At 36.0% G+C, this 14,564-nt stretch overlaps 3 protein-coding genes across 6 annotated transcripts; 1 reads left to right on the plus strand and 2 right to left on the minus strand.

The window, feature by feature from the left end:
• The first annotated feature begins 606 nt into the window (after positions 1–606).
• Positions 607–4,367, plus strand: LOC101208119. The gene is made up of 3 exons (XM_011652370.2): positions 607–1,096; positions 2,424–3,386; positions 3,714–4,367. Exons 2-3 carry the CDS (start codon positions 2,437–2,439, stop codon positions 4,186–4,188), a joined length of 1,425 nt encoding a protein of 474 aa, XP_011650672.1. The 5' UTR covers positions 607–1,096; positions 2,424–2,436; the 3' UTR covers positions 4,189–4,367.
• Positions 4,368–4,983: 616 nt separating this feature from the next.
• Positions 4,984–6,217, minus strand: LOC101208361 (uncharacterized protein At4g00950). 4 transcript variants are annotated; one of them, XM_011652373.2, is made up of 2 exons: positions 5,530–6,217; positions 4,984–5,268 (listed from the first exon to the last, which is right to left on the minus strand). In XM_011652373.2, the coding sequence occupies exons 1-2, from the start codon at positions 6,152–6,154 to the stop codon at positions 5,237–5,239; spliced, it is 657 nt and encodes a 218-aa protein (XP_011650675.1). In that variant the 5' UTR covers positions 6,155–6,217; the 3' UTR covers positions 4,984–5,236. The 4 variants fall into 4 exon arrangements, with proteins under 4 accessions (XP_011650675.1, XP_011650676.1, XP_011650674.1 ...); XM_011652374.2 differs by having other exon boundaries at positions 4,984–5,259; positions 5,530–6,215; XM_011652372.2 differs by having other exon boundaries at positions 5,483–6,211.
• Positions 6,218–8,984: 2,767 nt separating this feature from the next.
• Positions 8,985–13,751, minus strand: LOC101208601 (exportin-2). Its single transcript, XM_004133760.3, has 2 exons — positions 10,580–13,751; positions 8,985–9,566 (listed from the first exon to the last, which is right to left on the minus strand). The coding sequence occupies exon 1, from the start codon at positions 13,511–13,513 to the stop codon at positions 10,580–10,582; it is 2,934 nt and encodes a 977-aa protein (XP_004133808.1). The 5' UTR covers positions 13,514–13,751; the 3' UTR covers positions 8,985–9,566.
• Between the last annotated feature and the right edge of the window lie 813 nt (positions 13,752–14,564).

The raw sequence follows: 14,564 nt of genomic DNA on the forward strand, positions 1-14,564 counted from the left end.
AACGACGGGCCATTCCTGTCCAGCTAACTTTTTCTTCTCAAGTCTCAATTATGCAGCTATAGAATTTCACTCAAGGACACAGTTGTACATCTATGGAACATATCCTATTCAATATAAACCAAGAGGATTGATTCAGGTAGATGGTTCGGTTAGATTTGAATGGATTGTGTTGATTTATGTCCATTTGATTTTGACAAAAAGAAAACCACCCAAATCAACCTGCGTACAACTTTCTTCTGTGCTATAATGAGTAGGAGGCGTTTATCAATTATAATCAGTGTGCTTAGGAAAAGGCTCCCGTAGAAATAAACTTATTATGTCACTACTTTTGGTAGGGACAACCCCATGAGTCAACAAGCCATTGGACATGGAGTTTCAAAAGAACATCCAATCATTTTTGCTTTCTTCTCTCTAAATATGTAGTTGGTTTCCATTAATCACAAAAACTTACACCTAAGAAACTCTATCATGGTTTATTGGCCAAACCCATTTTTCCATTAAAGTTTCCTTGCAAGTCAAGATAATACTCCAATGTCCCCAAAACCATGGGCACAACGCCATAATTTCATTCATATTCCCTCCAAATTTACTCTAAAGTTAAGTCTCGAATAAGAATTTCGAATATTCGATCAATTGGTAAACGATGATATATCTAGACCAATTGAACTATATATAAAAGTCTCATTTTCTGTGACGGAACAAATGATTTTGGAAAATAAGAAAGAACAAAAGGAGAAAAAAATGGTTTCTTACAAGAGAGAGAGATGACAAACTGCTCAAGTAGCGAGTGGCGTTGGATTTTGAATGAAACGGCCCCGTTTCACCACATTTCTGTTTCAATTTTTCTTGCTGATTAGCAAAGCGCCCCCTTCAGAAGCCGACAGCAAAGAATTGATAACTGAACGAAGAAAAAGATAGAATGCAATAAAAAAATCAGCAGAATTTGGAAGACTGACACCTCCTTTCTACAGTCTCCTCCTCACCCAGATGCGTCATCTTCCTCCTCTGGTTCTAGATTTTTTCTCTCTCAATTTTGAATCTTTTCAAGCCTTGCTTTTGACCCAGATCCTCTATTTGATTCTGGTTAATTTCTAAGGTACCCATTTAGTTTATTCCTCTCCTTATTCTGTTCTTTCGAATTTATGAGTGGTTTTGGATCATGGGGTTGCTTTCATTCTGCTTTTTTACCTTGTTTTTGTTACGTGGGTTCTCTCTGTTTGTTAAAATGATTCTGTTGGTGAGTTGCTTGATTACTGGGTTTTTTTTCTTACTTTCATTTTCTTGGGTCTGCTAAATCTGGATCCTTTTCTTTCTTGATGTTGATTACAAGTTCCAGGTGCAAACTTGTGATCACTTTGTTGTGAAATCAATTCTAAGGATCTTTTTTTAATTAGTTTTGGGGCTCAAGGTTTGAAATATTTCTCCCTTTCTGTGAATATGTAAATATAAGCTTATAGTGGTTACTAAGAAAACATTTCTGTTGCAATCACTGTTCATGTATTCTCTCTCTTGTGTGTAAGTAATTCTTTCTGTTTTGAGCTGAATGCTTATGTACAAGAGCAGAAGGGAGGGAGAGGGAGGGGGATGCTCTGTTTTTTGCTCAAGCTTCTAATATGCTGATAAATTTAAGTGGTTGGGATATAAATATACTGGGTGTCTTTCCCTACCATTTTGTTTCCAAAACAAATGAATATCGTATGGGCTTAATCAACCCTTCAGAACTCGCATTTGGGTGTGTTAGTACGAGATTTGGGGAGGTTGTTCAGGTTAGCAAATTCATGTCCCAAGAACTAGGGCAAATTTGTATTTGGAAATGCTTAAATTGAAATCACCGTTGTATGAACTGTGGCTTCAGACTCAGATGTATCTTCTTATATGTGATTACTAATCAATAATATCCATTTCAAGTATAGGAACTTGAAGTGCTTTCTGATCCAGATTAGGCATGTGAATTAGTAGCAAGTTAACTTGTTCATAGATTTCCTTAATATCTTTAGTTTGTTTGAGTTAATTTTTTTCTATACTATTTGTACATGCTTGCTGAAATTAAACCTGTTCCCCCTTTTTCCTTAATGTTGAAGATGAATACCTCTGTTTGGTATAATCTGATTGTTCTTTAAGAACGTTTTAATATTTTGTGAGTCTAGCTGTAATGAATAACTAGTCCTTCGGGGGAAAAGATGAAGCAGTAGTTGTTATGATCAGTCTATTAGATTCAAATCTTGTTTAAATTTAGATGGGCATAGTAAAACATAACGTTATCAATTGCTAAAACTCTGCTTTATATGAATCTTGAATTTCATCTTCAATTCATTTTTCTGTATTTCAGATATAATGTGCTTATGGGCAGGGGCTGTTTTCATATGGACATAAATTTTGATTTAATTTTTTAACAAGTTCTACTTTGCTGTGAATGTTCAAAGATATAGGATTTTAATGGCGGCAGCAGAAGCAAGGGCTGCTTTTCAGAGGACAGTTAATCGTTGCTTTGTCCAAGAAGATGCCAAAAGAGCTCCCAGATTAGCTTGCTGTCAGTCATCATCTTCAACATCCAAACAGGTTGATTCTGGACCTGCCAATGCAGCAGCAGATGGGCCAGATCAACCTTCTACTGGATTTATGCCTTCTAGCAGAGCTTCCTCATATTCGAATCTGCTTCCTGACTCAAAATGGTGGCTTCAGACGCAATCTAGTTATGGATTCCAAAAGATTTTCACCCTAGAACACATTAATCCTTTAGAGGCTGGCAATGAAACTTCAAAATCTGGTACTGAAAAATCATGTACTTCAAGTGATATTCATCGACCTGAAGGTAGCAATACTGTTTGTGGAGTTGATGATTTTAGCAGGTCTTCTCTAGATACTGATCATGGTGTCTCTGGGCTTTGTACAAAGAGAGTGACTACAATTTTGAATGAAGACATTAAAACCTTGGAAGGCACAGATTCTCAAGAATGTGTTGGTAGTGTAGATATGAAAGCAGACTTCGAGTGTTTAGAAAAGGATTCTTTCAACAGCAAAACAGTTTCCAAAAATCAAGATGAGTTTTACTTTGATCCAGATTCTCCTTGGATTCAAGAGGAAAAGGCTGAGCCGTGGTGGTGGATAACAGATAAAGATGAATTGGCCTATTGGGTTGCACAGAAATCTCTTGATCATATCGAGAATTGTGATCTTCCACCTCCTAAAAAAACTTGCTTGAGCTTTAAGAGATGCCCTTATGCTAAAAAACAATGCTATGAACACAATACAAATTTGGTTTCTACCTTCGAGTCAACCCACCAAAATTGTGGATTGGATTTTTGTCGTTTTGGCAGAACACAGAGAGACCTGAGTGAATCAATTGAACAAGGGAACTTGCTTCATTTATCTCATAAATCTTCTAGGTACTATGTAAATTCCTAGTTGCTCTACTTCTATGAATTCCTGGTGCTCAACTTCTTTTTGTTGAATATTCTTGTTGGTTCGTACCATTTCAAGATATTATTCTCTCATATGAGGATAAAATGATGAGATAGAACAGTATCACTTGTACAAACAGCTTTTGGAACTCTATCTGATAAATGGGTATTGCCAATTTTTCAGAATAGTTTTCTAGTTAGGCTAATTAGTATAGTTGAAAGCAAGATGAATTATAGTTTATTTTTAGTGTCTTCACATCCAAGAGCTAAGGCCTTACTAAGATATTACTGAAACTGTTATGTTGAATGCAGCTGTACAAATCCCGACGACTTGACAAAAACAATGCAAACTTCTGAGGATAATACTAGCAAAGCTGAACTAATGGATGCACTGCTACATTCTCAAACACGTGCTAGGGAAGCCGAGATTGCAGCAAAGCGAGCTTATGCCGAGAAGGAGCATATAGTTGAGCTTTTCGTCAGACAAGCAACCCAACTCTTTGCATATAAGCAGTGGTTTCAACTGCTGCAGCTAGAAAGCCTGCAGATCAAGAACAGCAATCAGCCGATGTCCAATCTTTTTCCTTTGGTTCTTCCATGGAAGTCCTACAAGAATATGGTGTCTCATAAGCGATGGCGGAGAGTCACTGGGCAGAAAAGAGTCGAGCAGGATCAGCGTAAAAGTGATATTTCTACTTATGCTGTTGCTTTTGCTCTAGGATTGAGCCTGGTCAGTGCAGGTTTGCTTTTGGGATGGACTGTAGGGTGGATGCTTCCCTCTTTCTAGGCTTTAGTTTGGATGAACTTCTCTTTGAAGGAAAGATGAATTGAGAAGGGTACGTGCTCAATCAAATATATAAGCTTTGTGTGTATCTCTGTAACATACCTTTCCAATATGTGGAATGTTGTTTATATATATGAGGATTTGATTTAATGAAGAGAAAGAATCTCTCTTTCGGTTCTTTAGATGCGTTTTTGTCTGTTCCTTTTTCATATAACTTTATTACTTAACGTTCTTAGAAGGAAATTAGGAATCAAATTGTGGGGGCTACAAGAGATCTGTACATTGAGAAAATTGATGGTTCTGATTATAGATATTTCAGTTGGGATGAAACTTTGTAAAATCCATAAATTTGAACAGTTCTTCAATTTGAGCCTTCTTCAGATTTTAAACTACCTTCAGTCTTACTCTTATCCAGCTTTGAACTATGAAATATGATTTTTAAACATAAAACACTCTTTTTAATATTAAAAACTCTAAAGTACAAGAAAACAGGATGTAGACTTTTGGTTAGGGAGCGTTGTTTGAGAGAACTTCATGAAGTCAACTAAATTATACTATTCTATTTAGTTCGCACTAAATATTTTTCCCAATTAGAAGCATTGTTTAAAGCTACCAAACAAGTACCTAGAAACGATTTTTCAAGCAACAAAAAGCGATTCCAAACAAGCCTGAAGAAGGGAACTTCATTGCCAAATTGATAGCGTCGACCATAACAACCAATCAAGATTAAACTTGTTTTGAATGTTCATCACAGTCAAGATGGATAAACATGCGAGGAATTAAAAGGATTTCTTCCACTTCTTGAAAATTTTCGGGAAAAAATGATGATTCAACTCATAAAGCCATATGATTCATAACATTATTTCTGTACAAGAATATCAAATACACAAGACCTCAGTCATTAACTAAGTCATTAGTCCTCCTCCATATTACGATTATTTGATGCATTTACATTACAACAAGCTAAACTCGGTTTTATTCATAAACATTCTAATGATTTACCAGTCCTCTTTCTTATGCTCTTTTGCTCTTCCATGGAATGTTGATCTGTTTAAACCCTTCCCCTATGTTTCCCTGCAATTCCTTAAATAGTAATAGTTTTATTAATAATCACAAATGGCTTGAAAAATTACAGAACTGCATGATCAAGGAGAACAGGTGATGACTTTTAGAAGAAAACATTCATTTCCCTCGTGTTTACTTAGGAAATGTTTATAAACTTCAAAATATCATGATTGTTAACATATGCAATATGCATGTATAAATCAGAGAAGAAGATGGGTTATTCTAAAATTACCCAAAACTCAGTCTTGGCTTGGACAAAACAAGAAGAAAAGCTCCCACCTTTCTGGTTCACAGCAACTTTCATCCTTGAACTGCTTTTCTCCTTATCCAAAGAAGAAGGAAATACAGCACCATAGTCAGACCCAACTTCCCCTTTGCTCCTAAAACTCAATTTTCCCAACCAACAAAACCATTCCTTCTCAATTAACACTCCTCTCTTTCTCAAAACCATAGCTCCAAGCTGAGTTTTATCAAATCTGAATGAGCTACAACAGTGCTTATGAAACTGGAAAAACCCTTTCTGAGAGGGGATGGGAGGAGAGAGTTTTGAGATTTTGGGATCCATTAGTAACAATCTTGGTGGAAGTTCAAGGGAATATGTTTGAGTTTGAGTTTGAGTGGGAATGTTAAGAGAATTGAAACAAAACCTGGGCTTGCCAGGTTCTTCTTCCCATCGAAATGGGACTGAAACTGAGGAATACATTGGTGGGGTTAGCATTCCAGAACGATCTGGAGACTCCATTGCTGTAATTGCAAGTAATGGAAGCTTTGGTACTTCATAATCTCGCCTTAGCTTTGCTTCACTTCCCATTTTCTCCCTTCTCTCTCTCTCTCTCTCTCTCTCTGTTATGTACTGACTAGAATTTGGGGTGGCAATTGGCTTAGTACCATATAATTTATTCATATGAACTCAGCCAGAGGAAACCAGACAAAATTTTCATAAATGTCTTCGTGGACTATTTCTAAAGATTTCATCAAACTCTATGAATTATTTATGAGACTTTATCTAACTATAAAGACTAAATTACATCTTTTTTTGGGAAAATACCATAGACCAAATTTGTAATTGAATAAAAAAGTTACTCTTTTTATGGTTTTTTTTCCTTTTAGAATAATGGAAACACTTCTAATATCAGAATAACGAATAAATCTCTACCGTATAGCTATGCAATTTTTATTCTTAGTGTCATTTATTGTATTTTTGTTCTTTTGTTATTTTATGGACCTATATTGATATGATGTTCTATTTGAATTCTTTTTATAAAAGATCAATGAGAAATTGATGGTTAGGAAACTATACAATAATTTTCCACTCAATTGTTCCGATACAATTTGTCACAATTGCAAGCTCTTAATCGGTCATGTAAACTAATTTAGTACATTGTTCAGTTGAATTTGTGACTAAACCTAATTCGAAAAATATGTGTAATACAAAAAATTCAATAACTTCATTTATAGGGTAGGACTGATTTTATATTAATTTTTAAGAAAATTAATTTGGAATTATTGCAATTACCCATAACACATAGTTCTTCAACCTGCTATGTATTTGGTAAATTTTAAAGAAGGCAATAAACAAAGAGAGAGCAGAAAATGTAGTTGGGTATTTTATGTATACTTTAATTTGTTCAATTATTTTTTGCATTATTGAAGTTTAGTTGAGGAATTTTCATTACCATTGGTTACTTAATTTTGGCCATCTTTTTCCTCTATAGTTAGTACCTCTACAACATAATGAGTCAAAATCTAATCCCACTTAGACTTTATTAATAAAAATGTAAATCATATACATGACTTCCTCTATTCTTACGTTTCCCTACGTAAAACTACAATTAATTAAAATTATATATCCTTATTATTCAATTTTCTATGAATTTTTAGTTGTAAGTAAGAGTATGGTCAAAACCAACCACTATTCTATTATTACCATGGGAAGATGACCTAAAACAATTATTTCCTTTCTTTCTTTTTACATTCATGAAATGTTCGTCTTACACACATCTCGATTAGTCTAACAAGGCAACTCCTAACCGAGACTCAAATATTATCACATCTTTTAAGTCTCAATTGTCATCCATTAGCATTATTATTTTTTCTTTTAAAGTAAGCATACTTTAGAATGTAAAGTACTGAAAATAGTATACATGAACATGAAGATGCCTTAGAGCATTGTAAGGTTAAATGAGTAAAAAAGGAAGTGTTTGCATGTGAAGTACTTGACAAAGATGGCAGTAAGTAGTAAGGAGTGAGAGAGAGAAGTAAGAAGTCAAACTGATTTGTGAATTCATCCAATGGGGATGATAGGAAGGAACTTGGAAGTAAGATGGGGTGATCATGGATGCATCTGATATATACCTTCTGTGTAGGATGGGACTGTTTGGACAAAGAATATTTAGTTTAGAGGGGTGGGGTTTGAGAGAATGGGATGTCCATTGTTTGGAAGATGATTACAAACAAGTCCTTCTCCTTTCCTATTACACTTCCCCATGTGACTCCTCACTCCTCATTTTCCCTTCCATTTCCTCGACACTTTCCAACTTCAACTCATCGAGGATTTAGAACTTCAAGTCCAAAAAGTTCAAGAGTGTTTGAATTCACTTTTTAAGTACTAATTAAATAATTGTTTCCAAGTACTCTTTCGTTTTTTATACTAAGATAGTGTTTTTTTTCTTTTAATCTTTTTCTGCATTTCTTGACCTATGTCAAGATTCTTATTCAATTATAAAAATTAAATCAATTTTGTAAAACTACTTTCATATGAATTGTAAAGTAGTTATACAGTATAAAAGTACCAAAAATTTTCTACTAAAAGTGGTTGGAGTATAAAATAAATTTTAATATCATCCATTGTCATATCAAACATTGAATACAACAAAAAAAACAAAGTCTAAGTACTAATAATATCACAAAAATAAACATAGTTCACCAAGTATATGGGAGTGTTATTGATGACAAGTTCTATGATTCAAAACACCTACCCTATTGTGTTAAAAGATAAATAAATTTACTAGTAATATATAAACTTGTGTTAAAGAAAATTATTTGAATTCACCTAAAATAGAGTACAAATAAGTGAATGGATAATTGATGTGCCCATACTTCCAATAATTGAAACGTAAGATCTGTTATTATACACAATAAATACTTCAACAGTGATGAAGCAATAATTTGTCCTAAGTTTTGCTGTAATGTTTGGCCAATTCTAATTAATTTCTCACCAATAGTTTACTGTTGGGAGAGAGAGAGAGAGGTAATATTCGACCAATTTTTATTTTGATAATTACAATGAAATTATTATTTGATCACTAAACTTTTTTTGTTTTGTCTAATATGTTCCTAAGCTTTTGATTCTGTATACAATAAGTTCATGACATATCCACTGTAAAAAATGAACTAAAATCAATAAGATGTAGACACTCAAAGTTTTGAGACAACCCAAAATTGATAGTTCACAACAAGTAAATATATGTATGTATATATATATATTTGGGGCAAAAAGTGGAGTAGTTCAAGAAGTTGTGACTTCAGAGGATTGAGAACTCTTGAAACCTACAATGTGAAGAGTAGCATAAAAAGATATGTGTATTTTAGTTATGAAGCTCACGTACTATTTGGCTACATGGAGTGGAGTTTTAATCCCCTCAACTGCTTCCAAATATAGAGTTGAATTCACTCCTCCCAATTTCTGAACCCAAACATCAAGTTCAGGGATTGAATAGACATAAACTTGACAATTCAGAAACTAAATGTGTTACTTAGTCTTCTATGTTCTCATAAACATCAAACAACCAAAACCATGAGGTACGTTTATCACCAAAAGAGCAATGCCCACGAACACATGAAAATTTCTAAACAGTAATCTTTCTACACCAACCACAGCCACAATAAACAACTGATATATAAACTTGCAGTTGGATATCGCAGCAATGAGATACAAGTGCTTACATGTGATGTCAAAATGACAAAGGAAATTTCAAAGTATGAGCAAAAGAGAAAGCAAAAACTCGATGCAATATTACACTCTTAGACCGGAATGAACCATCTATAAATTTGCTCACATGAATGCATGCACAAAATGACAGACAGGTAAACATGACAGGGGATGGAAATCTTGTACCAAAACTTGGTAAACTGTGTTTGATGGCCTCACAAGCCAACTCGAAATAGCAGAACCTTCCACATCATTACCACAATTTGTAGAAGCCAACGATGATCTAAAATTTGAATTAGGTCACCAAGTGGGAACAACACCATGCGATTAATATGATTAAAGATCAACTTCTCCACAAAAACCTGCTTCAATCCAGCACAAAATCCTGAAAGGTTGTAGGAGTACTAGATTAGATACAAGGTAATGTTAACACTTTGAGACTAATAACATAAATAAAACGTATAAAATCAGTTACATGAAGATACATAATTAGGTCAGTTAAGCATGTTGATTGATTTCATCTCCAACTTCAGAGCAGAAGGTGTCATCTCCACCTTCAGAACAGAAGGTGTAGTATCATTCTTTCTTCTTTTTTTTCTTTTGGATATTTGAGTAATCGTTGCACATACCTCGACTAATTTCATGGGACAACTCACCAATCTCTACAACATTTGAAGGCCAAGAAAACTTGAAGGATATTTACTCCTATTTAAGTGGCGAGGTGTCACAGGGGAGTGACACCAGGTCACTATGGATTCTACACGTTCCCTCAAGTCCTTTATTACCAATGACACTCGTTATAGGCCAGCTCAGGATGGTTATGTACATATCAGATTTATATTCAAAACACAATAAATGTCAAGTCTGAACGTTGGCCATAGAGAGTAAATTGATTCCATTCAGAACACACTATTACTTATTTTTACCCCGATAAAATTCTCGTCCAACAGACAAGTCCCAACTAATTGATTAGCTTGAGCAGCAAATAAATAATATTCATTCCCACATCCCAACAGGTTGCTAGAGTTTGCAAAAAATACCGAAATAGATATATCATGTAATATAGAAAATGTTATGACCCATTCATGAAGAACTCCCAACTTCAAGAAGTAGAGAATCATAGACCAATCAGTCTTAAAGAATAAATATGTCATGTACGACCCAAAAAATGCTCAACGTTATCGAGCATGAGGTGCAAATGAACGACTAGATTTAGGTGGTATATATAAGTTAATGTTTTACGTAGCCAATTTACATCCATTTAGATATTAAATAGTGTAAAATGCAGGCATGATATATAAAGTCAATATCAATCTCCAGCAATAGAATTCAAATAAAAGATACAAACTTCACATATGAAAAAAAATATAAATATCTTATACGAGAATGACAACTTACTCAAGCAATTGGGCAATTATAAGATCTGCAAAACTGCAGCAATGCAGATTGATTTGTAGGGTCAAGATACTGACTGATGACTTGGGGATATCTCCCAGGAGAAAGACTGGAAAGCTTAGACAAAGATGCTATCAGAAATTGCTTTGGATCCTTAATATCTTTCAGAGGATCATCCTCCTTCTTCCCTGCATTGTATAGACGAACAAAGCTTGCACTATAACCAACATTTTCAGAAATATCGGGCATCTCTGGCTCCTCATCAACCCTCTCCTGTTCAGGTCGAGAAAGAAGGGTAACAATGCTATCCAGCATTTTCCCCCAGTCTTCAACAAATGCAGGATCCAAAAGTGCTGGACACTCACAGATAAGTCTGGTTGAAGCAACTGCAGTTAACTTAAGTTCAATGGCCCCAGTTATTAATTTAAGATTAGGGATCCAAAACTGTCTCAAGATCTGGATAAATATGCCATTCTGAACACTGTTGATAGTATCCAAAAGATTCTTTTGACCATGTTTAACAAGAAAAAGGGACATGAAAATCAAAAGTGATTTGATGAACTTTACTGTCCGTCTACTTTGGAGCTGTCCAAAAAGAACAGCCCAGATGTGGCCAATGTACTGTTCAATCACACTGTACTCAAGAGAATCGATAACAGTGTTGAGCACATAAAAGCCTTGCTCTGCAGTGCTTGGAGATGAGACTAGATTACTAAATATTCCAAGAACCTGACTCAGGCGCCCAACTTGATTAAGTTCATGAGGTGCCTTTTGAAGGAAAGCCTGAAGTAACCGTACAAGTGCAGGGACATTAGAGGCTCTTTTCCAAGATTCAGGCGACAGTAGGATCTCAAAAATCTGAACATAGCTTGCTGGAATAGGAGGATTATTCAATTCAACAAGTTGTGCTAACAGTTGAAAAGCATAAGGGAAGAACTCCGTAACATCATTGGCTAGAATCATTTGAAGGCTGGGAAATAGGTTTGTCTCAAAATGTGATATTAAAGAGGGATCCCTTTCACAAGCCCTTCTAATCAGAAGGGCCACAGATTCAAACATATAGTGGTTAAAAACGGGATTTTTGGGGTTTCTGCACACTTCATTCAAAATAGAAGTCAACCCGACAATGCATGGTCCAGCAACTTCACGAGATATGTCAGCAACACCAAGAACTCTCATTATACACTTCATAATGTATTGGTTCTCTTCAGATTCGGGAAACTTAAAGGCATTAAAGAGTTTAGTCATCATCTCAGGAAAAATCGGAGCTATATCCAGAGAGCTATACCTGGCCACACCTGAATCCTCCTTGACCAGCAATAATTTTTCAATACAAATTGCGGCATAGGAATGAACCACATTTGACTCAGAACCAAGGAATCGAACCAAATCAGGAAACATTTGTAAGGCAATAGGTTTTGATATCAGATTACGGAACACAGCAAGGAACTTGAGCGCCCCTGCCTTGAGCATTGGTAGACCATTAACATCAGAATTTTTCAGTTCTGGAATGATTACTGAACCAAAGAAATTTTGAACATCTATAAGATCGGTGGAAACAGAAGAGCCCCCAGCTTTCTTTGTGGAAAGTGAAACAACCAAATATATCGCACAATCTTTATCTTTCCAATTCAGAGCAGGATTTAGCCCAAATGAATTGAGTAAGTTTTGAATCTGAGAGGATACCATGTCTGTCACCTGTTTTTTGTAATTGGTTGCAATTCCTTTGAGAAGCTCACAAGCTATCCTCCTCCTAGTATCCAAATCGCTACCTTCCATGTCCCTCCTAATGAATTCTACATAGTTCATATCAAATAGTTCCTCATCTTCGTCCCTCAGCCTTACATTGGGAATTACTATGCTCTTACAAATCTCAGGTATCACTCCCTCGCCAGCAAATAAAGTGTGGTGTACACTCGTGCTAACAGTAGTCAAAAACTTCATTGCTGTAACAGCCAGCTGGTCTCGGCTTGACGACTGAGATACGTTCCCCAGTAAGCCCCAAACTGCTAGAGCAAAATCATTTAAGTACCCCTGGAACTCTTCTTCATTCTTTTCCATATAAAGATTAATATTCTCGCAAACTGCAGCACGAAGCTCATCAACCAGAGCAACCCCATCGGTGCCACTGTTTTCAAGCGCAGGATAATTCATAGTTAGATATTTCCGGAATTCACCCATCCATTCTTTCATATGATCCTCGAAGAACTCGGGAAGCTCTTGAAAATTCAACGAGAAAAAAATTCTACAACAAAGCCTCTGGGACTCAAACAATGGCCGTAAGGTGGCCGCCAATGCGCCCGAGCTCACCGCAGAATCAATTAAAGCAGCAGTTTTAAGAAAAATTTCTAATAAGGGTGCGGCAAAATTGTCCAGACAATACTTCAAGTCAAGCAAAAGATCATTGGTTTTATATTGATACCGAAACTTTTTAAATATAGAATTTGCAGTACCAAGAATACCGTTAACAGATGCATAATCGGAAGCCTGACACGCCTTCTGCAGACTTACAACGAGCTCCGGGAGCAAAGAAGGCCACGATTTCGGAAAGTCGTGTTTGCTAATCAAAGCCAAAGCCTCGCTCAGCTGACTCTGGATTCGTTGAGTAGAGGATAGCATAAGCGGTACAATTAGGGCTTTAATTTGTTCCTTCTCAGAATCGGGAATCGGACCCAAGGGAGAAGCATTTGACTCGTCGGGCGCTCCAGGTGCCCATCGAACCCGTAAATGGTTTTTGAAGTTGACGGCGGCGGCTTGACGGATCTGTTCATCGACAGATGGTTCAGCGACGAGACGAAGAACAGCAAGACCGTAGTTGGGACGGTCGGCGGCTTCAGCAAGAGAAGCTTCAGCACTGCGGCGGGGGCCAGGGGCTGGAGAAAGAGTGTGAAGAAAACACTGAGAGAGAAGCTGTAGGGTTTCTGGGTTCCACTCCATTGCGCGGAAAAAGGAATGGGGAACCCAAATCTAGAGGTGAGATTGGTTTAAGATGGGAGTGTGCAAGGGATTGGTGAATTTTGAGAGCGATGATTCAACTTGAAGGTGGATTTTGAAATGGAAGAGGAAATGGAAGAAGAGAATCGAAAGTCGAAAGTCGAAAGGGGCCGTTTCTGAGGAGGGAAAGTTTGGGCTGGGTGGGTTTTAGAGGTTTTTCATCTTCTAACAACCAACAATTTTCAACTTTTATGGTAATGCCTTCGTTTTTAAATTACTTTTACACAGCTTCACTCTTACATTCTCTTCTCACATTTACCCTAAAGTACTTTTACCACCATTTATTCAATAACACCTTAACTTTTAAACTCAGTTCAATACCACACATATCTCCAGAAATAAAATAGAATTGTGCTTTCCAATATATTATATTGAATACTCAACTTCCACTTTATTCATCGTTAGGTTGATTGATCAATAATTGGTTGGAGAGTTGAAATGAAGAAAGCATAGCTGCACAAAATTGTTGATTATTTCATTAGTAGGTTTACTTAGAAATGTGTTGTAGTGAAGTAATTTATCAACACTAATCTTAGGTCGACTGGTATAAGTATGTTGCACTAAACACCTCAAAACAAAAATTACAACGAATGTTGTCAAAGATAGTCTACTTAGGTGTGATGAAACTAAAACATAATAATACAAAATCGTCTTAATTTGACTAAATGGTTGCAAGTATTGTTTAGTCAATGTGATCGTGTGTTATTTGTTTCGAACTGTAGCATATCATTTAATGGATAATCTATAATAGCTTAATCTAAATCTTGCTACATCTAAAAATTAGTTTGTATTGTGCTTTTTCTGCCCATAGTTAAATTAATACAAATTTTTGAAACAAAACGGGGTGGGACCTGACCGGCCCATAACAACTAAGGGAAATCATTTATTCTCAGATGGGCCAACCAGTGTACTCATGATCTACATTGTACTGAATAAATGGGCCTTGCCTTCAAGCCCGATAACGGATTCGATAAGACATTAGACGGTATCTAAA

This window comes from Cucumis sativus, chromosome 3 (genome assembly GCF_000004075.3).
Source record: "Cucumis sativus cultivar 9930 chromosome 3, Cucumber_9930_V3, whole genome shotgun sequence".
NCBI lineage: Eukaryota > Viridiplantae > Streptophyta > Magnoliopsida > Cucurbitales > Cucurbitaceae > Cucumis > Cucumis sativus.